The sequence below is a fragment of the Delphinus delphis genome, chromosome 3, assembly GCF_949987515.2.
Source record: "Delphinus delphis chromosome 3, mDelDel1.2, whole genome shotgun sequence".
Taxonomy (NCBI): Eukaryota; Metazoa; Chordata; class Mammalia; order Artiodactyla; family Delphinidae; genus Delphinus; species Delphinus delphis.
This window is the reverse complement of record NC_082685.1, coordinates 3640104-3661594: the sequence shown is the minus strand read 5'-3', so window position 1 is coordinate 3661594 and position 21491 is coordinate 3640104. Positions and strand designations below refer to the sequence as shown.

Below are 21491 nucleotides of genomic sequence, written 5' to 3'. Positions count from 1 at the left end.
CTAGAACTACAAGGCAAGCCCATTTCAGTTTAACTTTTTAAATGTCATTTAAAATTTTCTAGCAACCACATTTGAAAAAATTAAAAAACCAAAAGCAGGCGAGATAACTTGTAACACTATATTTCATTGAACGCAATACATTCAAAACTATTATCATTTCTACAGGGAATCGATAGGTAAAACCAATGAGCTATTTTACATGCTTTTCTGCACAGCTGCTCTTCCAAATCCGATGTGTATTTTACCTGCATGTCATTCATTCAGACCAGCCACCTGTGGGTCGCAGCTGGAAGGTGCAACTCTACTGTGTGCCCAGCAGAGTTCTCAGCACTTTCTGGACAGACATTCATTCACTTTACTGTAGGAAACAACCCTAGGAGCAGACGCCAGTGTTGTTCCCGTTTTTAAATTTTATTTTAGTTTTCATTTTATTATTATTATTATTTTCATATATTTTTTGGGCCACGCCGCACAGCATGTGGAATCTTAGTTCCCCAACCAGGGATCGAACCTGTGACCCCAATACTGGAAGCGAGGAGTCTTAACCACCGGACCGCCAGGGACGTCCCCGTTGTTCCCATTTTTTTAGGTAAGGAAACTGGGGGGCTGGTGACTTGCCCAAAGCTGCCCAGCTGGGAAGTGATAGAAAATTCTCAGTGTAGGAATCCGGCCGGTCACTTGGTGGCACAGAAGCAGAATTTGAGCTCAGATCTGTGGGGATGGAAGGAGCAGCCCTGCCACAAGCGGTGGGATGCTGTGCCAGCTGGAAGGCAAGGGGAGCAGTGAGGGGATGGGGGGGCAGGAATGCGCCATTCATTCATTCATCCTTGAATTTTTCCACAAATGTCTCCCAAGGACCTGCCACATGAGCCAGTCCCTTGCTGATGCCAAGGGCTCAGCGGTGGCCAGTGCAAGCAGGGCGGGACTGGGCGTCCCTGGCCTCTGGGCCGGCAGGGGTTAAGGTCAGCTGCTCCCACGTGAGAGCACCTTGCAACAGAGCCACACACCCAACCAGGTCTCTCTCACTCTCGCTGGTTTGCCTGCGCCTGTCGCCCTGCTGGTTCCACCTGGCACGGGACCGGCTAGCCTGTGGCCACCACAGGGAGGCAAAGTTGGGCAAACAGGTGGGAAGACCAGAGCTCAAGCCTCGGGTCCCCTCCCCGCCCCTGATGCCAGGCGGAAGCCCAGGCCCTAGCTCCTGTCACCTGCCCAGAGGCCACCCAGCCTCCTAGACAGGTGAGTCCCCCACCCCGATCTGCCCACCATCCCGAAGCAACTGTCCAGACTGGGTTCCCCACTGTGGGGTCCTGGGCCCCCTGTCACCTCCCCCCCCCCACCACCAGGCTCCCCGGAAAGCAGGAAACTGACACTGCTGTGTGGGCATTTGACATAGTTTCTAAGGGATTATCTGGCCGGCAGTTACTGCCCCTGGCAGCCTGCCCAGGATGCCATAGCCACAGACTTCAGAGGGTCATTGTTGGCCCCGGCTGTTGCAGGGGGGCTGAGGGGGCGCAGACTGGCCTCTGATCCCCCAAACTGAGGAGGGGAGGCTGGCGGGGAGATGGCAGGTGAGGCAGCCTGGCACCTGCTTGGTATCTGGGCCTCCTGGTACTTCTTAAGAGGCCCCCAAGTTTTCAGACAATTGCATCTCATCTCCGTCCCCTCTCCAGGTGCTGGAGCGGGAGGAACGGGGGGTTCTGGGGAGGTTTATCTTGCTTATCTTGATTTCTTCTCTGGGTGAAGTCTCCCAGCGGAGAAGCGCAGGAAGGGGCAGACGGATGGTTGTCACAACAGTCTGCAGAGCTGACTGCGGGCAAGGAGCCAGGATGGTCTCCGGGCAAAGGAAGCTTAGACCCAGGAGAAGACAGGGATCCAGTGGCAAGAGCTTTTTCTGGGTCATTTGCTCCCAAAAAGTGCAGGACAAAGAGAACTTCCCAGCCAGCCAAGTGTCTGATTGCACCTCAAGGCCTCAAGGCTCTTTGTCTGAGCCCAAGAGGGCCCTCTGGGGCTCCGGAGGCATGAGCGTCCCAGTTGCAGGGTATAGAGCCGGCCTGGCATTTGGGGTCACTCCCGGGAAGCAGAGCTGCTTAAGATCTGGGTTCTGTGGGGTTGGGAGGGGGGACATCTCGACTGTCAGATCCCACCCTGCCTGGGTTTGGAGAGAAAGACCCATGGAGTCAAATAGAGCTGGCTTCAGTTTTCCACTCTGTAAACTGGGTATAATGAGTCACCACGTTGCAGGGCTGCTGAGAACAGCATATGATAGAGCAAGTAATAGATTCCCAGTCATGCAGGGGTCAAGGTAAACTGTCCCACCCCAAATCAGAACTCAGAATGCCAAGCCAGTGGCAATGTCCCATCGCCTTCCTGTTTTGCGGAGGTTGAACCCGGGCTCAGAGAGGGGTAGCCACTTGCCCTGGGCTGCAGAGTAAAGTAGGGCTGTCAGCCTGATAGGAGTCAAATTGCAGAGAGTGGGGAGGTCTGGGGGCTGCGTATGCCCCCAGCCAATACCCCAGTTTCAGCACCTGTAAGAGTCCTGCCTCCCCGGCTCAGGGCTTCTGTGTGGCCCCAGTTCTGGGGAAAGTCCACCTCGGGAGTCTGGGTTCCTGTTCTTCCACCTCAGGTCTGGCCTGGCGCCAGGGGAGCTGTGTTTGCTCAGGGTGGAGCCTGACACCCTTTGGAATGGGCTGAGGTTAGTGGGCAACATGACTGGGGGGGGCGGGGGTGCCCAGGGAATGAACCTGCATTTATGAAGCACCTACTGTGTGCCGAGTGCTGTTCTGGGGCTTGAGGACTCAGGGGTGATCAAGAGAAACAAAGATCCCGCTCTTGTGGGGCTTGTGGTTTGGTGGAGGAAGGCAGGCAAGAAACAAGAGACACAATAAGGAAGTAAATTGTATCCTAAATTGTATCCTGGGTTAGAGGATGGTCAGCCTTACAGGAAAAAAAAAAGTGAAAGACGTACAGGGATAGGAGTAAAACAGGCAGGGGGGTGTTTTACAGTCTTAAGTAGAAAGATTAGGGGAGAATTCATTGAGAAGGCGACATCTGAACAAAGACTTGAAAGAAGTGAGTAGTTGGGGCAGGGGCATTGCAGGCAGAGCACACAGCCCGTGCAAAGGCCCTGGGGCAGTACCATGCCTGGCGAGCTGGAGGAACCGCTAAGAGGCCTGTGTGTCTGGAGCAGAGTGAGTGCGGGGGAGAGAGGGAGGAGGCGAGGGCAGGGAGGGGACGGGGCAGGTCGTGCAGTCTGGAGGGCTGTGGGCAGAGGGGCCTGACTCAGGTGCTCACAGGCGCCCTCTGGTGGCTGCTTCGGGGAGGACAGACTGTGGGCGATGAGGGCGTAACCAGGGACCTGGATGGAGGGGACTGAGCTGGTCCAGGTGGGAGAGGATGCGGTGGACCAGGTGGGGGCTCAGAAGTGAGGAGAAGTGGGCGGATTCTGGACAGATTTGGGGAGAACCAACAGCTTTTGCTGACTACGAAAGACAGAGTTCAGGTTGATTAGGAAGAAAAGTGGAAAGAATGCTCTGGGACTTGAAGATGGTAACAGGTAAGATGGAGTAGTTGGGAATCTCCTCAGGGGGGAGCCTTGGATGCTAGAGTGAAGGCTTTAGGTGTAATGGAGTTAAGGGATCTTTTTTTTTTTTCAAAAATGTAAAGCATGACTCTATACCAATATAAAACAAACAGGTGCTTTATGAGTTTACTTAACTCATTAATTAATATGAGAACCAGCAAGATTTTACAGATTGTTTAAAGGAGAGAATATTGGGACTTCCCTGGTGGCGCAGCAGTTAAGAATCCGCTTGCCAATGCAGGGGACACAGGTTCGAGCTCTGGTCCCTGGCCCGAGAAGATCCCAAATGCCGCGGAGCAACTAAGCCCGTGCGCCACAACTACTGAGCCCAAGTGCCACAACTACTGAAGCACGCGCGCCTAGAGCCCGTGCTCCGCAGCAAGAGAAGCCACCGCAATGAGAAGCCCTCACACCGCAACAAAGAGTAACCCCCACTCGCCGCAACTAGAGAAAGCCCACGCTCAGCAACGAGGACCCAACGCAGCGAAAAATAAATAAATAAATTTTTTTAAAAAGGAGAGAATATTAAGAAAGAACACACACACAGGCAATCAATGCTGAAATGAATTTACAAATAGTTGTAAAGGTGGTCAATAGCCACAGGGAAATAATCAGTGGTCTCCACGGGACAAAATTCATTTGTATTTCTATGGACAAGAATCCTTTGAGATACCACCAGTTTCTTATCATTTACAGAGTTGTAAAATAGTTCGAAGACCATAAGAGGCACGGATAACTAAAGAGGATACCCAGAGCCTGGCATTGATCAGATGCTCAATAAATATCCTTGACCGAATGCTAGGGAGCTATGGAGTGTTCTTGAGCTAAGACCACAGCTTGTTAACTACGCGCCCATTGCTGAGACTGTTTACTTTTTGGTTTTGGGATCTTATTCCCTGACCAGGAATGGAACCCACGCCCCCTGCCGTGGAAGCGCGGAGTCTTAACCACTGGACCGCCAGGAAAGTCCCGACTTACTTGTTGAATGTCTGCTCTCCATGCTGGTCTGTGAGCTCTACCTCTCCAGTGACCTAGGCTCCCAGAACAGTGCCTGGTATGCAGTAGGCACTCCACAAATGAATTAATAGCTCACGGGGAACCACCTAAGATTCTGGACAGAATAGAAAGGCCAGTGCTGTGTGCTTTAGCAGGACAGATTCCCGCTGTGGCAGGCCCAGCCTCAAGGCAGGTAAGGGTGGGGTCTCAGGGGACCTTTCATGGGGTGTGGTGGGGGGAGCTGGTGTGGGTACAAGTGCAGAGGCCAGACTGAAACCAGGGATGGTGAGGAAGGTGTCAGGGGCCTGGGTTCTTCCCCCAGCCATTGCACACAACGATGGAAGCTCGAAATAGACAATTTTGCAGGCGGTCCCCATCCAGCTCTGAAGAACACCATAACTCCCTTTCATTTTTTCCCAGTGGGGGCTTGTCTCCCTCCTTCTGGACTGAGTGGAGGAACTTCAAGGCATCCAGGCAAACCTTTCTGTGCACCTGCTACGTGCCAGCTGCTTTAATTTGTGAACCTTCGCGATCGTAGTGCTCAGAGTCGGAACTAGGTCCCATTATACAGATGAGGAAACTGAGGCAGGAAGCAGAGGGGCTGGGATTCTCACCAGGCACTGCTCTGCCCCCTGCCGTGGAGCTTCCTTCTAGGGCTTCCTCCCACCTAGGGGGTGGGGGGGGGAACACCCTCTGTGAGCCCTCTCCAGCCGCCCCCAGAAGGGTCTTCACCCCTCCTCGCTTTCCCCTCCCTCCAACATCAAAGTACTCGCCCTAAGGTGCCCCGGGACACGCATGGTGCCTACCGCTGGGCCATTCCTCAGTGCTGTGCTCATCAGCAAGCCCACCCCACCCAGAAACTGCCCTTCCTCCTGCGCCCTCTGGCTGAACCCATAACTCCAGTCCAGGCATGAGGAAAGCATCAGACAAACCCCAAACGAGGGGCATCGTAGAAAATCCCTGACCCGTCTCCTCCAGACGGAAAAGGTCAGGGAACGGGGGGGGGGGGGGGGGGGGGAGCGGAGCCCGAGAAGACGTGATCACACAGACGTGAACACACTGTGGGATACTCGATGGGCTCCTGGTGCCGATTTCACACTCGTAAAACCTGGATACAGCGTGGAGTTCAGTTAATAGTGAGGATGTTTAGTTAATAGCGAGGGTGTGGCTTCTTAGTTTTGGCAAATATACCGTGGTGGTCACGTAAGACGTTAATGTTGAGAGAAACTGTGTGAGAAACATAGGCGGACTCTCTGAATTCTATCTACCACTTTTCTGTCAATTTAAAACTAGTCCAAAATAAAATGTTTCTTTTGTTTTTTGGCCACGCTGTGTGGCTTGTGGGATCTAAGTTCCCCGACCACGAAGTGAACCTGGGCCCCCTGCAGTGGAAGCTCAGAGTCCTAACCACTGGACCGCCAGGGAAGTCCTCAAAATAAAATGTTTATTTAAAACATTTTTTTTTTCAGGGCCTCTGGGTTTGGAGTCACTGCTCCCCCAGCTTCCGCCTACAGCCCCCAGTCTGTCCTCTCGACAGTGGCCACCAGAGTGCGCCTGTGAGCACCGAGTCAGGCCCCGCCCCTCCTCTGCCCACAGCCCTCCAGGGTCCGGCCTCCCTGGAGGTAAAAACCCAAGTCCTCCCCGCAGCCCACAGGGACCTGCACGACCTGCCCCGTCCCCTCCCTGCCCTCCCCTCCTCCCTCTCTCCCCCTCGCTCACTCTGCTCCAGACACAGGGGCCTCCTCGCTGTTCCTCCTACACGCCAGGCATGGTCCTGCCCCAGGACCTTTGCACCTGCTCTCCCATGGCGCCTCCCTTACCTCCTTCAGGTCTAGCTGTTACTTCTGCCTAGATACCTCTCACTTAGGTCACTCCTATTAATCTCAGTACCACCTCCTCAGAGAAGCCCTCCCAGAGCCCCCAGCCCAGGTTGTGCCTCTGTACCTATGCTCTCAGAAATCTAGGTCGGACTTGTTATTTCTGTTACGTGATGATCTGATTATTGTCTATCTCCCCTGAGGACCCTTGGCTTCCTTTAGGGCAGGGACTGGGTCTGCATCAGTGCTGGGTATACACAGTAGGCGATCAGTAAACCTCGAGTGAATGAGCCAGCGCCCAGCCAGGCTGCAGAGCTGCTTCATTCTTGGGCTCTGTTCAGACATGTTAGGCCACAGATAAGACCTCAGCCTCCTGCAGCCCCGCAAAGCAGCCTACACCAGGGAGACCCCAAGCTCCCAGCGTGAACGAACCCTCCAGGCTCCCACCCCTCCTGGCGGCCACGACCCACTGGGAGACCTCAACCCAGTCCCTACCCCCTTTGGGCCTCAGTTTCCCTGTAGGTGCTCAGAGGGGGCAGAGGAGGATCATCCCACAGGTTTCTCTGAATCCTCCCTTCCCCCACCCCTTCCGGCCATGCGCACACTGCTCCCTCCTGGTTGTAGTTGGCACTGCAATTTCAGACGGGAATTCCGTCCCTCATCACTTCTCCTTTCTGTACTTGGGGCATAGCAGGGGCTTGCAATATTTTTGTTGAGTGAATGACTGAATAGGTGGGAAAATGAATGCATGAATGACACCGCCTCTGGCCTGTGAGGCAGCAGGGGACGCACCCGTCTCCAAAGCCCTGCATTTGAGCACAGCGTCATCCAATGGGTACTAGGGAGACACTGAGTGTTCTTTTTTTTGAAATTTATTTATTTACTTATTTTTGGCCACGTTGGGTCTTAGTTGCTGCCCGGGGGCTTTCTCTAGTTGCAGTGAACGGGGGCTTCTCTTGCTGTGGAGCACGTGCTCTAGGCGTGCAGGATTCAGTAGTTGAAGCACGCAGGCTTCAGTAGTTGTGGCTCCCTGGCTCTAGAGCGCAGGTTCAGTAGTTGTGGCACTCGGGCTTAGTTGCTCCGAGGCATGTGGGATCTTCCTGGTCCAGGGATCAAACCCATGTCCCCTGCATTAGCAGGAGGATTCTTAACCACTGCGACACCAGGGAAGTCCCAGTGAGTGTTCCTGAGCAGGGCATGAATATGTGAGGTGGCTGGAGGAAGACCATGTGTCTTGTGGTGGTTGCCCCCCTTCTTAGAGGGGTTTAAAGTGGGGTTTCTCTACCTCAGCACTATTGGCTTTTGGGGCCCAACCGTTCCCTGGGGTGTCAGGCTGGGGGATGGGGGGCAAATTACCCTACAGTGAGAAGCACGGGTATAGACTGAGCGGTGTGGGGTCAAAGAGAGCCAAGTCCAGGGCCAAATCCAGCTCTCCTAGTAGGGCTTGCCACTCGACCCATCTGGCCTCAGTTTTCTCAGCTGCAAAATGGTCACGTGGATATCTGTGTAACAGTGGCTGGAGCAAAGCAAACACTCCATAAGCACGAGCCAGTTTATTTTGCCAGACCTACATCCAATCAGTAACTCCTCCCCAGTCCTCCCCAGTAATCGCAGCCACGAACCCCTGCATGCACGTGGCAGTGGGGAACCTATTTATGTTTTGTCCTATGAGTCAGTAAAGCAAATACACATCTATTTAGAAAATATTTGACTTTCTTCTACCTAAAATCATGTTGTGTGCCACCTTCTGGTGACCCAAGGTCATGTCGGGAAAGACTGAGCTTTCCCCTTTAGCCATGAGGTTCCAAGCAGGTCCTTAGAAGGGGGCTTCTGCAAGTATTTATTGCCTTGGGGGCCTTTGGGGACTCTTGAGGGGTTGATTCTGGCTAACTGGGGTCTCCAGACTAGGTTTTGGGGGATAACTGCAGTGGGGAGTGGTGAGAAATCAACTTTGGGGGCCTCAAAGATTTTGATTATATTCTCTGTCTTGTACACTTGGCAAACTCTTATCCAACCCTAAAAACCCTAGTGGCAATACCCCCTCCTCCAGGAACACTTCCCTGATCCTCCATTTTCCCCTCTGCCTCCCCCCTTCCCACAGTCTGGAGTTCCTCTCTGCCCAGTCTTGACTGGATGAGGCTGGGAAGGGGTGTCTATGCCCAGATTTGCCCCTTCAACCTTGGCCTGAGATGGGGCACAGGAACAGCTGGGCCTCAAGGTCTATTTTTTTTAAGCACAAAGGAATGTGCGGGTGGGGCCGATGGTGGCTCCACCCATCCAGGTGACTTCCTCCCTCCCTCACCCCCAGGTAGAGGGTTTCCTGCTCTCGTCCTGTAGTTCCTAGATGGCTCCTGAGGGTGAGGCTGGGTGAGGAGAAAGAAGCCGGACCTTAACTCAGAGGAACCTAAAGAATTTCCTCCGCCCTCGCCGCCCCGCCCTTCCCAGCTGGGGACCCAGCCAGGTGCTAGGTGTGAAGACAGGCGGGTACCACTGGATTCGGGGCAGGCCCAGAGGCGGCTGCTGTGCGCCTTCAGAGAGTCCATGCCCCTGGCCTCCCTGGGCCTCCGTTTTTTCTCTCTAAAATAGGGTAAACCTCCCGAAGATGGGGGTGACCCGAGAAAGACCAGCCCTATGCTCCTGAGGTCTCTGACCCTTGACTAGCTCCTAATCCAAGAGATCTCCCTACTGAATTTCAACATGTAGAGTTTTTCTCGGATGTTAAACTTTCCGAAGCGCAGGCTCCGTTCCGAACGCGGCTGTAATCCCTTCCCGGTCTTCCTTGCAGCCTTGCCTGGCTGGTCTCCAGCCCCGCCGCTGGCTAGTGCTCAGCTGGGCGGAAAACCCGGCCTGGAATTCCCACCCCTGGGCCTGGATCCTGTGCTGGGAGGGGAAGGGGGACGAAGGCTGCCTCGGCGGCGTCCCGAAGGCGTGTCGGGGCGGGGGCGGAGCCGGTAGGGGCCACGGAGGAGGAAGAGGTGCAGGTGCAGCCCCAGCGGCGGAGCGGGCTGGAGGAGGGCGAGAGCCGGGGACCTGCTTCGCCGCGACCCTCCCCAGCCTCCTCCCTCACGCCAGGGTGGGGGCCAATTGTTTCTAGACCCCCCTGGGGCAGAGGCACTGGACGGCCCCCGGGTGGACTATGGCGGTGAGATTCCAGGCGAGTAGCCCGCCGAGGGCGGGAGGGAGAGGGGACCGAGCTGGGGTCAGGGCTGGGACCTGGATCCAGGACCCCAGATCACCCTCTGCCTAGGTAACAGATGGGGAAACTGAGGCCCAGAGGAATGTGGTGGCTAGCCCGAGGCTGCACGGGCAGAGGCGTCCGCGCCCACTGGCCTCCAAAGCGGCCTCCGGGAGCTTCCTCTGTCCTGAGTCTGCCTTCGCAGGTAGACCTGAGTTCAAATCCCATTTTTTTCTCCGTAACTTTGGGCCGCTGAATCCATGCGTCTCCGAACCTCATCTATAAAGTGGACGGTGGTCACTTTATAGAAGGGTGTAGGAAGGATTCCAGGACAAAAGTGTGTTGCAAAGCGCCTGGCACGTAGTAGGTGCCCGGTTTCCCGGGAGATCAGCGGAGTTAAGCTTGAGCACTAAGGGCGGAACCGTGGGCAGGGACTTCATATGTGGGCGGGAGCGGCTTTGGCGAATGCGGCTAGGCTGCGGACGAGGGGATCCCCATTTATTGGGTGCCTACTGTATACAGAGCCGTTCACTTGGGCGACCTGGTAGACATGGGCGTCGAGAGCCCCGTTTTGCACCGAGCAAGCCGACCGGGGCTGCGAGAGGGAATCCCTGTGGCTCTGTCTGGGGGGACTTCGCTCTCCAGGGCTGAAACTTGAATCGACTTTGTCACACCCACCCCGCTGGGTCTCAGGTCGGGCCCCAGAGGGGTAAACAGGCCTAGGCTGTTTACCTCGCCCCAGGCCGGACCGCCCGAGGCTCTAGGGCCGGGCAGTTCTGGTTCCCGCCGCCTCCTTCCCGGCAGCAAGGAACCGCTCCCAGAATCCAGTCCCCAGCTCGAGTATTTGTGACCCCCCCTTCCCCTCCCCCTCCCCACCCCCGCCGTTGTTCCCAGAGGTTGGAGTGGGGAGGGGGAGAGCGGACAGCAGCCTGGTAGCCAAGTGCCCGGGGCGGCGTGCCTTGGTAAGACCTGTCCCTCTGGAGGCGTCTCCTCTCCGGTGTTTCTGTCCCGCGCGTGGCAGGGGGCGAGGACGAAGGCCCGGGCCCCGCCCCCTCGGAGCGCACCTCGACGGAGGCGGAGCTGAGGAGGCTAGGAGCTCAGGACGTACCTGGTTGAGTTCCTGGAGGAATCAGCCTTTTATTCCACCATTCACGCATTCCTCAAACTCCCGCGTGCCTGGTCTTGTGGGGACAATGCTGGGGTCCCAGGGCCCCCAGCCCTGCCCACTAGGAATCCCTGGACTAGAGGGATGTAGGGGAGACAGGTGGACTGCGACATCCCAGGCCTCAGTAATCAGAGACGTAAAATGTGGGGGGGGGGGCGGGGGGCTTTGAGGACTCATTTCCTGGAGGAAGAGACAGTGGCACTGGGGCTGTGAAGGATGAATAAGAGTTTGCCAGGGAGCACAGCATGTGCAAAAGCCTGGAAAGGAGCTGATTGGAGGGCCCATCACCAACGTACCCAGAGAGACAGCCCTGCCCAACCTTCACAGACCAAGAGGAAAGACCAGAAACTCACTAACTGATGATTAAACAGGATAATTTAAGATGGTTTTGGATGTCATGAATAAAACCTCATAAATTAAGTAGGGAGGGGTGGTAGGGTGCCAGGGAAGATTGGCTAGTCTAGTAGGGTCCCGTGGGGAGGTTGCGTTTGAGCTGAGACCTGAGTGTCCGGGGCAGCTGTGTGCATCCTGGGAGGGTAACCAGGCACAGGGCACTGCCAGGGAAATGTTTGGAACTAAGTTGAGGTGGGATGTGGCGTTAGGCGTGACCCCATGGGTCATGGAGAGTCCTGCAGTATCCATGGAGGCAAACCTACACAAGCTGGGACAAGCCCCAGCCACCTGTGCCTGCCCCCTTAGGGGCCCTGACTCCCTGTGGGCTGTTTCTTAAAATAAGGCCAAGAAATCAAAATTCTGGGAGGCCGTTTAATGACACTAAGCATAAAATCAAAGCAAGTGAAAAGATTCTGTTCTGAAAAATAAGTTCAGAAAGAAAAAAAAAAAGCAGAAGGATACTGTAGCCCGGTGGTTAAGATTAAAGGTATGGGATGGGCTGCCAAGGTTTGCAGCACGCTGTGTGAGCTCCAGCAAGTTACTGAACCTCTCTGGGCTTCCCTTTCCTTCCCTGTAAGGCAGGAAGGCAGGAATAGGAGAAGTGCCATTTCTGAGGTCACTCAGGAGTAAATGAATGGGTACGTGCAGTGCGCTCGCTGGCAGTGCACGGAATAGTGTTGCTTAGTAATATTATGCAGAGGAAGAAGGTCATTATTATTACTTCTCACAACAGCACTGTCATCTCTCCTAGAGGCTCCTTCTGCTATTCGTGCATGACTCCACGCCCGCTTCCCACAACTCAGCGCTGAAAGACGGGGCGGTGGGGGTGAGGGAGGTACCCATTTCACAGATGGGGAAGATGAGGCTGGGAGAGGCACCACCACAGCCAGCAAAGGGCAGACTGCAGGATTTGAGGCTCAGTTGAGAGAGCAGACCTGGCTCCCAGGGGTGTCCGTGAGGCCCTGCCCTTGGCTTTGTTTCCCTCTTCTCTGCCCCCTTCCTACCTCGGGGGAGCCTGGAATGCTGCTCTCCCGGGAACCTCTAAGAAAAGGCACCAGAACACATCACACCAGCGGAGGGCTCACAGGGAGTCCCCCGCCCTTGCAGTGCTGAGCTGGGCAACCAGGCTGGGGAGGGAGCGTCATTTCTACAAGGCCCCCAGGGTAGTGGGACAGCCGCGCAGAAGGTAAGGGATGGGTGGGGGCTGGCTTCCCGGAGGGCTCCACATCCCCCGCTTCTGCCAGCATCTCCCGGCTGAGTGACCTCTACTCCCGGAGCCTGTGATCTCATCTGTACCTTGGGCTTGAAAATAACAGAATTCACGCCCCACAGCCCCACCCTCCAGCCCCACCCTCAACTGCTCTGTTGTCTTGGCAAGTGACTTCCCCTCTCTGTGCCTGGCTTTCCTCTTCTGTGAAGGGGCATAATAGAATGCCCCTTAGTGAGCAGATTAAATGAGATCTTACCTGTGAAGTGCTTGGCGCAAAGGAAGCACTTCATTCATTCATTCATTTCTTAGATAGTTAGAATCTCTCCTATGATCCAGGCACTCAGGATCAACTTTGAATGAGGCAGATAAAAATCTCTGACCTCTGAAGCCAATATTCTAGAGGGAGAAGGGCAGTGACCAGATTTTAAAAACCTAGAGAGTGTCAAGGGATCACAAGTTCTGTGAACGAGGAATCAGGGAAAGGAGGATAAACTGGTCTGTTGTGGGATGGCAAGCATTCCAGTTCCAGACAGGGTGGCTGGGAGAAGGAGGTGAGGGGGCGGGCCAGGTGCAGATCTGGGGGAAGAGAGATCCAGGCAGAGGAGATGGCTCGTGCGAAGGTCCTGGGGCAGGACCGGGCTTGGTGTGTGGGAGGAACATCGAGGAGCCCTGAGTGTCTGGAGCAGAGTGAGACCCTTGTGTCTGCAGGCCTTGCTAGATCCCCACCACCACCACCACAGGGACTGAGCCAGACCTTCCCGAGGGACAGTGACAAGGACTAACATTTCCTCTGCTCCCACCACAGTATGGCACTATTAACATTTGGAGATGGGTCATTGTTTGTGGTGGGGTCTGACTGTGCACTCCGTGTAGCGGTTTGAGCAGCACCCCTGGCCCCCACCCCCTCGATGCCAGGAGCACCCCCCAATCATAACAACCACAGATGTCCCCAGATACCACCCAGTGCCCTCTGGGAGAGGGGGTAGAATGGTCCTGGATTGAGAACCACTGATTTAAGTCCATTTTGCAGATGAGAAAACTGAGATCTCAGGAGAGGTAGCAACTAACTCACAGACTTGGGCCATGAGAGTGTCAGAGCCAGGCTCCACACCCACCCGGGTATGGGGAGCCCTGATTGCTCTGATAGACCTCATGTCCACCTTCCCTGTCACCTCCCACCAGGTGCTGGACATGGAGGAGCTGACCATCTGGGAACAGCACACAGTCACGATCAGCAAGGTGAGGCCTCCCTCCCTCCGCGTGGGTGCTGATGGGAATGGTGGGTTGGTTCCTGCAGGACAGCCTTTGTCCCAGTGAGAAGCAAAATCACGTTCTGTCTCTCATCCCCCCTCAGGACCCCCGCCGAGGCTTCGGCATTGCAATATCTGGTGGCCGAGACCGGCCCGGTGGATCAGTGGTTGTGTCCGATGTGGTGCCCGGAGGACCAGCTGAGGGCCGGCTACAGTGAGTGTCAAGGCAGCTGGGTTCCGGCGGGGGTGGGGGTGGGGGGGACACATCAAGAGGAGGGAACTGTGTGGGCCCAAACCAGGAGGCTGGAAAGTGCCTGGCGCCTTCCAGCTCTGTCAGTACAGGGCTTGGGCCTGGCAGAAGGACAGACAGTGACTAGCCCCCACTCTCCTCAAGGCACTGGTCCTCTGATGGATTCTGGGGGTCATAGTGGCCCCAGGATGCTCCCAGAGCAAATATCCTGGAAACCTCTTTTTGGCTGGAGGGAGAGAGACCCAGTGTCCTGAGCTCTTGGGGATAGAAGGCTCCTGGGAGTTATGTTGGGAAAATGGTTCTGGGACCCAAGAGGCTGACGGGTGATATGGCTCAGCTCAGAATCAGCGACCAGCTTCAGAGAGAGAGAGTACGAAATGGACAGGGAGAGAAGGGGAGAAAAGCAGGAAGAGGGGGCCCGAGAGAAAGAAGCGAGGGGGTACAGGGACACCAGGTGTAATTGCAGCTTATGTTCTATGATTGCATTTCACTATGTGGGTTCTGCGATCAGCCCCATTTTACAGATGAGGAAACTGAGGCCCAGAAGGATAAATGTCTTCATGAGTCTGGGGACACCAGTAAATCAGAACCAGGCTTTGTACACATGGGGGTACCTTCCAGGGGCCCTCAGGGCAGGCCTGGGGAGAGGGGCTCCTGGGTGATGTCTCCTCCCTGAGATCCGGCCTCCTCCCTCAGGACAGGGGACCACATCGTCATGGTGAATGGGGTCTCCATGGAGAGTGTCACCTCCACCTTCGCCATTCAGATACTCAAGACCTGCACAAAAGTGGCCAACATTGTGAGTGGGGGCTCGGTGGGAGAGGCAGCCCCTGGCTGAACCCCACTTCTCCTGGTCTTGTTGCCCATGGGCAGTCTGAGTATAAGCTTCCCCAAGCAAGTGGAATCTTGTTTCCATTCACAGCTTGGATGTTAAGGCCCAGAGAGACCAGAGTCCCCCAGGGTCCGCCATGGGATGGGGCAAAGCCTTGAGCTGCCCCCTGCCACCCCGACCATTTCTGCCTGCCCTAACAGACAGTGAAGCGTCCCCGGAAAGTCCAGCTGCCCGCCACCAAGGCCACCTCTGGCCTGGGACACCAGGACTCAGATGAGGAAGATGGGCCGCGGCGCCTGGACGAGGCTGACCACGGCCAGGGCTATGAGGGTGACACGTCCAGCGGCTCTGGCCACTCCTGGGGCGAGCGCTCCCGCCGGCCAAGGACGGGTCGCCGGAGCCAGGCCAGCAGCCATGGGCGCAGGAGCCCGAGCGGCGGCTCCGAGGCCGACGGGCTGGCCCTGGTGTCTGGCTTCAAGCGGCTGCCGCGGCAGGACATGCGCATGCGGCCCGTGAAGTCCGTGCTGGTGCGGAGGAGAGACAGCGACGGTGAGCGTGGGGGCCACGTTGTCGGCAGTGGGGCTTGGCATCCCCGGGAACAGGCAGCACTGCTGCCCGAAAATCTGATCACATGTGGTGTGTGGTCAGCAGAATAATGGCCTCCAAAGATACCCACATCCTGGTCCCAGGACCTGCGGATGTGTCACCTCATAGGGCAGAGGGGACTTTGCAGGTGGGGTTAAATTAAGGCCCCTGAGATGGGGATGACCCTGGATTCCCCCGGGGCTCCTAGTGTCATCCCAGGGTCCTTATAAGAGGGAGGCGGCAGGGTCAGAGGCAGAGAGAGACGGGAGATGCTGCGCTGCTGGCTGTGAGGATGCAGGAGGGGCCGCGAGCCAGGGATGCGGCGCCTCTAGAAGCTGGAAAAGGCGGGAACCGATGCTGCCCTGGAGCCTCCGGAAGGACCGGCCCTGCCCACGCCTGGATTTAGCCCCGTGAGGCCCATTTCAGACTATTCGATAAATTCGTGTCCTGTTATAGCCATTACGTTTGTGGCGGTTTGGTGCAGCAACGGGAAACTCACACATCATGACGTCAGTAGACCGTCGAGGGATTAGTAGGTGCAGAACAGTAGGGACGTGATCTCTCATTCCTGTCTTGAGTCAATGGCAGTATTGTGACCTTGGAATTCTGGTCATGATGTGACAAATGACACTGGGATATCTACCCCACACTGTAATTTTAATAATCCTGAAAACGCTCATCGTGATGTCACTGAGTATTGGGGTTGTGACCCCTAAGCCGCTTTGGTGATGTCATCAGGGTGTTGGGAAGGGACAACCTGGGCTCTGCTCCTTCTCAGGTGCCTGCTGCTGACTGCTGTGCAATGATATCAGAATCCCTGCCCCAGGGCCTTTGCACGGGCTGTTCCCACCACCTGAAATGACCTTCCCAAGACTCCTGCAGGGTTTGCTCCCTTGCTTCATCCAAGACCCAGCTCAGACGTCACCCCCTGAGAGAGGCCGTCCCCTAACACCTGTCCCCAAACTGCCCCTCCGTGGCCACTCTCCCCACCTCCTGGCTTACGCTCTCTCTCTTTTTTTCTTTTAATACTTTTTATTTTTTAATTAATTATTTATTTATTTAAAAATTTTATTTATTTATTTTTGGCTGCGTTGGGTCTTCATTGCTGCGCGTGGGCTTTCTCTAGTTGAGGCGAGTAGGGGCTACTCTTCAGAGCGGTGCACGGGCTTCTCATTGCAGTGGCTTCTCTTGTTGCAGAGCACAGGCTCTAGGTGCGTGGGCTTCAGTAGTTGTGGCTCGCGGGCTCTAGAGCGCAGGCTCAGTAGTTGTGGCACACGGGCTTAGTTGCCCCGCAGCATGTGGGATCTTCCCGGACCAGGGTTCGAACTAGTGTCCCCTGCATTGGCAGGTAGATTCTTAACCACTGCACCACCAGGGAAGTCCCCCAGCTTTCTCTCTTCCCAGCGCTCAGCATCACCGGGTGCTTGTGTGTTCCACCTCCCCCAACTACAGGGGACCAGGTCTGCTTTGTCACCCGCCGACAGGCACCCTCAGGGGGAGAGTGCCCGCTGGAAAGGGGCAGCAGGCTGAAGCCTGCCCACTCCCTGCACGACAGCAGCCTGGAAGGTGGGATGGTTGAGGGCAGGCGAGAAGGCTGAGGTCTGAGAGCCCCTGGCAGCCCAGAACCCAGGCCCTGCCTCAGTTTCCCTCCTCTTCCACCCACAGATTTCGGGGTCAAACTGGGCAGTCAGATCTTCATCAAGCACATCACAGAATCGGGCCTGGCTGCCCAGAACAGCAGGCTCCGGGAAGGAGACCTCATCCTACAGGTGAGCCCCTTCCTCCTGTCAGGGGGCAGGGAGACCGGGGCCAGAGGGTAACAGTGTTACCGAGGCATATGGCACAGTCAGCAAAGCTGGTTCTGAACCACTTGCCTCCTGCATTGTGGCCTGTTTCACAAAGGTTGGAGATGGCTACGCAGGACTTTCCCCCCTTCCCCGCATCTGCCGCAAATCCATTGCCAAATGTCGGTTTCTAGCACCCCCTTTGGGTTGTCTGTTTCTAGTATCCCCAGAATCACATGACGTGCTGGCTACAGCACTGATTCACGGGCCTGCCTTAGGTGCCTGGATGCTAATGGTCCAGAGACCAGGCTTTGAGGAGCAGCTCTGCCTTAAGAGCTTGGTTTCCTTCTCGACTCCTCCCCTGAAAATCTGTTTCTAGTGATTCCTAGTGTTTGATATACAAATCATTTCTGGTTGATTGTTTCTAGCGTTTCCTCAGGGTTATCTGTTTCTAGTGACCCTGAAGAATTGTCTGTTTCTAGTAGTTTGGGGCTGACACTTGAAACAGAGCTTGGAGGTGGGGCTGGGGGCTAGAAGGGTTACTGAAAACAGACATTCCCAAGAGAAAATGTTAGCAATGGATTCCTGGTGAGCGGAGATGACACTAAATCCCTCCTAGGAATTGTATGTTTCTAATCAACTTCTAGATGTCTGTTTCCAGACCTCCCAGAGATTGTCTGTTTCTACTATCTACATATTTACTCCCTCTCCCCCAATTAGAGTTGTTTCTAATATCTGTTCCCAGTGTCTCCTGAGAAATTTCCCCGTCTGGGGAAATGAGAGTCAATCCATTTTTAATTTTTCCCTAGCGCCCCCCTACCCCTCTTAGAAAATTGTCTGTTTCTAGAATTCTTCTGGAGGTCAGTTATTGGCATAATCTCCTCTCACAGCAGGAATGCAATTCTATCATTTTCTGTTGAGAATGTCTGTTTTTAGTAACCCCTGAGGGTTGTGTGTTTCTAGTCCCCCTCACCAAGGTATCTGTTTCTAGTAACCCCTATCTCTCATGAACTTGCTTCCTCCTTCCTGATCCCTTTTAGATCAACGGGGTGTCCAGTGAGAATCTGTCACTGAGTGACACACGGCAACTGATCGAGAAGTCGGAAGGGAAACTGACTCTGCTGGTGCTCAGGGACCGAGGCCAGTTCCTGGTGAATATCCCTCCGGCCGTCAGCGACAGCGACAGCTCCCTTCTGGAGGGTGAGGGGCCAAGAGGCCAGCCCTGGGAGGTTCAAATGGAGGGCCAGGGAGGCAGGCTGTGCCAGGCAGGACCAAGCAGGAGTTGGGAAGCCTGGCCCTGAGAGGCTCAGAGAGGGACAGAAACTTGCCCAAGGCCACACAGCAAGTTAGGGCTGGAGGCCCTCAGCTGAGCCTGACTCTGGTCTGGGCCCCTTTGCTTAGAGGGGCCTGATGTGCCCCTCTGTGAAATGGCAGCCTGGAAGGCGTGCCCGTGGCTGAGACACGCTTTCCCCCGCAGACATCTCAGACCTCGGGTCAGAACTGTCTCAGGCGCCACCATCCCATGTACCACCGCCACCCCAGCATGGGCAGCGGAGTCCGGACGCCAGCCGAACCAGCTCCCCCATGTATGTAACCTCATCGGCTAGAATGGCCAAGTGGGATGGGAACATGGGCCTATCTTTTCCAACATGGGGTAGCCTTGAGGGTGCAGTCATGGCGGCCTGCCTGGAAGAGGCCTCTCCTTCCACACACAGTCCTTCTTGCCTCCTTATTGTGGCTCAGGGTTCTCGGTCCTGGGAGAACCAGATATGGACGGACTCAAAGCAGAAGGGATAACAGAATTTTACAACAAGCCCTAGAAGACTTCAAAATGCATAAGCCCTGTCACCGAGCAAGACTTTTAGAGAGTTCTCTTGGGAGTGAAATAGCCACAGCTGTGTGCAGGGATTAGAGGATGCTTATTCGTTATGATGATGTTTATAAAAGGGACAGAGTGGCAGTTACTTTGTTAATCTCCTGGGGCTGCAGTAACCAAGTGCCACAGACTGGTCGGCTTAGAACCACAGAAATTTATGGTCTCAAAGCCCTGGAGACTGAAGACTCAAGTCACGGTGTCAGGGCCACACTGCCTCTCAAGGCTCTTAGGGGGACATCTGTTCCAGGCCTTTCTCCTAGCTTCTGGTAGCCTCCGGCATTCCTTGGCTTCCAGGTGGCCGTCTCCCCGCTGTGTGTCTTCACGTCATCTTCCCCCATGTATGTGTCTCTGTGTCCAGATGTCCCCTTTTTATAAGGACACCAGTCAGACTGGATTAGCCACCGCCCCCACCCCAGTATGACCTCAAGTTCACTAATCACATCGTGATGACCCTGTTCCCAAATGAGGTCCCATTCTGAGATCCTGGGGGTTAGGACTACAACAGGTGAATTTTGAGGGTACACAATTCAACGCCTTTAAAAACATGATTGCACAACACTTGGGGATTAGGTAACAGGCACCTCATTTAAGCCTGCAGTTCCCTGTGAAGTAGGGAGTTGTATCTGTTATCTACAGCCGCATAACAAATGACCCCCAAACCTGGCCGCTTGAGACAATGGTAAACATGTATTACCTCACTGTTGCTGAGAGTCAGGAATTGGGGACGGCTTAGCTGGGTGGTTCTGGTTCATGGTCTCATGAGGTTACAGTCAAGACGTAGTCTAGGGCTGTGGGCTTTTGGGAGTGGATGATCCCCTTCTAAGCTCCCTCACATGGCTGTTAGCGGGAGGACCAGGAGGTGGGGGTCATTGTGGTCAATTTTAGAGGCCAGAGGAGGGCCCACGCCAAGGCCCCAGATCTTACTCCACCACTAATTAGGGCACTAACTAACGGTGACACAAGGAGATGGTGTGTGTGTGCTTGGCCCATAGTGAATGCTCTTTATTACGATCGTTATAATATAATCCTTGCTTGGGAATATTAGACAGCCATGAAACAGGATGTCTCCGAGAGTATATTGAAAAGGCCTTGGGAAAACGCACTTGGCATTGTGTATGGTGAATGAACCGGATTGCAGAGTGACACAGGGCAGCATCTCAAAGGGTTTGGGGGACTCTTGTGTGATCTTCCCAGGGATTCCATGGGCACACAGAAGGATCTGTGGACAGACGGCTCCAAGCAGCTTGATGTGTTTCTCCGATGCAGACCCTGTACTCTCTGAACCTGCCCCGTGAGACCTGGGCTGGGGGTACATCATTCTCAAGTGTCTTTCCCCACCCCCAGTCACTCAGCACTGGGGGTTCACAGGCTGTATGTCGGAAATGCTAACATATGGCCTGATCTTGATTTTCTTTCAGAAGTATATATTTCCTCACCGTTTCTTTGAAAGCATCTGAAAGATCTGGAAAGTAACTCTTCTGTGCTAACAGTGGGTTGATTTTTCAGGGAACTTTCTTTCCGTCCTGTGGTTTAATTCTGTGTTAGTCTGCTCAGGCTGTTAACAAAACACCATAGGCAGGAAGCCGGAAGTCCATGGCCAGGGTGCTGGCATGGCCGGTTCCTAGTGAACGCTTCTTCCTGGCCCATGGACGGCCTCCTTCCTGCTGTGTGTTCCCACGGTGGAGAGAGTGATCTCTGGTGTCTTTTATAAGGACACTAATCCCGTCATGGGGGCCCCACCCTCATGACCTCATTTAAACCTGGTCACTTCCAAAGGCCCACCTCCTAAGACCATCCCACTGGGGGTTAGGACTTAAGCATATGAATTTGGGGGGACACAGACATTGGGTCAAGAGCACCTTCTATAACTTTTCATTAATATTAAAACAGTAAACATGACTGTTTGTCACAGGCTCACGTCATTTTGAGGCTTTGACTCGACTCAGCCATCCCAGGGCTCGGAGGAGGAAACGGGCTCAGAGAGGGGAAGCAGAGGGCCGGAGGTCACACAGCTGCAGAGGGGCAGGACCAGGATTAGAACCTGAGTGCCAATAAGTCAAACTTCTTCTAAAAATTGCTGCTCAACATCCCCCTACCCCCACCTCACCCCAAATCTGTTCCCCACCAGGGAGAGCCCCCAGCTTCGGCAGGAAGGTTCAGTGGATTCTAGGACTCCGTCAGAACCAGGTGAGCAGAGGGTGGTGACTCTGAGCACCCCTCCTCTGATTTTTCTGATCGCAGCCAATGAGGCTCTACCGAGCAGAGTGGGGAAGGCGGGCACAGACCTAAGAGGCCAGGGACAGTTCCCTGGGAAGAAGCGCGGGGCTGGGGGCTGCATTCCAAGGGGCAGGGACACCCCCCAGCAAAGGTTTGGCGGCTGGACCAATCAGTGTGCTCGGGAAAAACTGGCTGTTCCCTTTCAGACTCCCCGAGGCAAAGGAGCTGTGACATGCACAGCGTGCCTAGTGGTCAGAGCGTGGAGGACCATGGGTATGTGCTCCAGGACAGAGCCCCCCAGCTGAGAACCCGCACACCCGGGCTGCCTCCTGCTTCCCATCACCTGCCTTCTCGCACCAGC

The 21491-nt window shown here is 55.1% G+C and overlaps 1 protein-coding gene across 2 annotated transcripts in view; it reads left to right on the top strand.

Moving 5' to 3' along the window:
• Nucleotides 1-1073: 1073 nt before the first annotated feature.
• Nucleotides 1074-21491, top strand: part of TJP3 (tight junction protein 3) — a 29446-nt gene continuing 9028 nt past the window's right edge. For both annotated transcript variants that reach the window (XM_060007392.1, XM_060007389.1), the window contains exons 1-10: nucleotides 1074-1236; nucleotides 13519-13575; nucleotides 13691-13800; nucleotides 14533-14635; nucleotides 14869-15217; nucleotides 16919-17022; nucleotides 18078-18237; nucleotides 18515-18623; nucleotides 21042-21100; nucleotides 21337-21403. In XM_060007392.1, the coding sequence (XP_059863375.1) occupies nucleotides 13528-13575; nucleotides 13691-13800; nucleotides 14533-14635; nucleotides 14869-15217; nucleotides 16919-17022; nucleotides 18078-18237; nucleotides 18515-18623; nucleotides 21042-21100; nucleotides 21337-21403 (1109 nt within the window). In that variant the 5' untranslated portion in view covers nucleotides 1074-1236; nucleotides 13519-13527. The remainder of the gene's footprint in view (nucleotides 1237-13518; nucleotides 13576-13690; nucleotides 13801-14532; nucleotides 14636-14868; nucleotides 15218-16918; nucleotides 17023-18077; nucleotides 18238-18514; nucleotides 18624-21041; nucleotides 21101-21336; nucleotides 21404-21491) is intronic.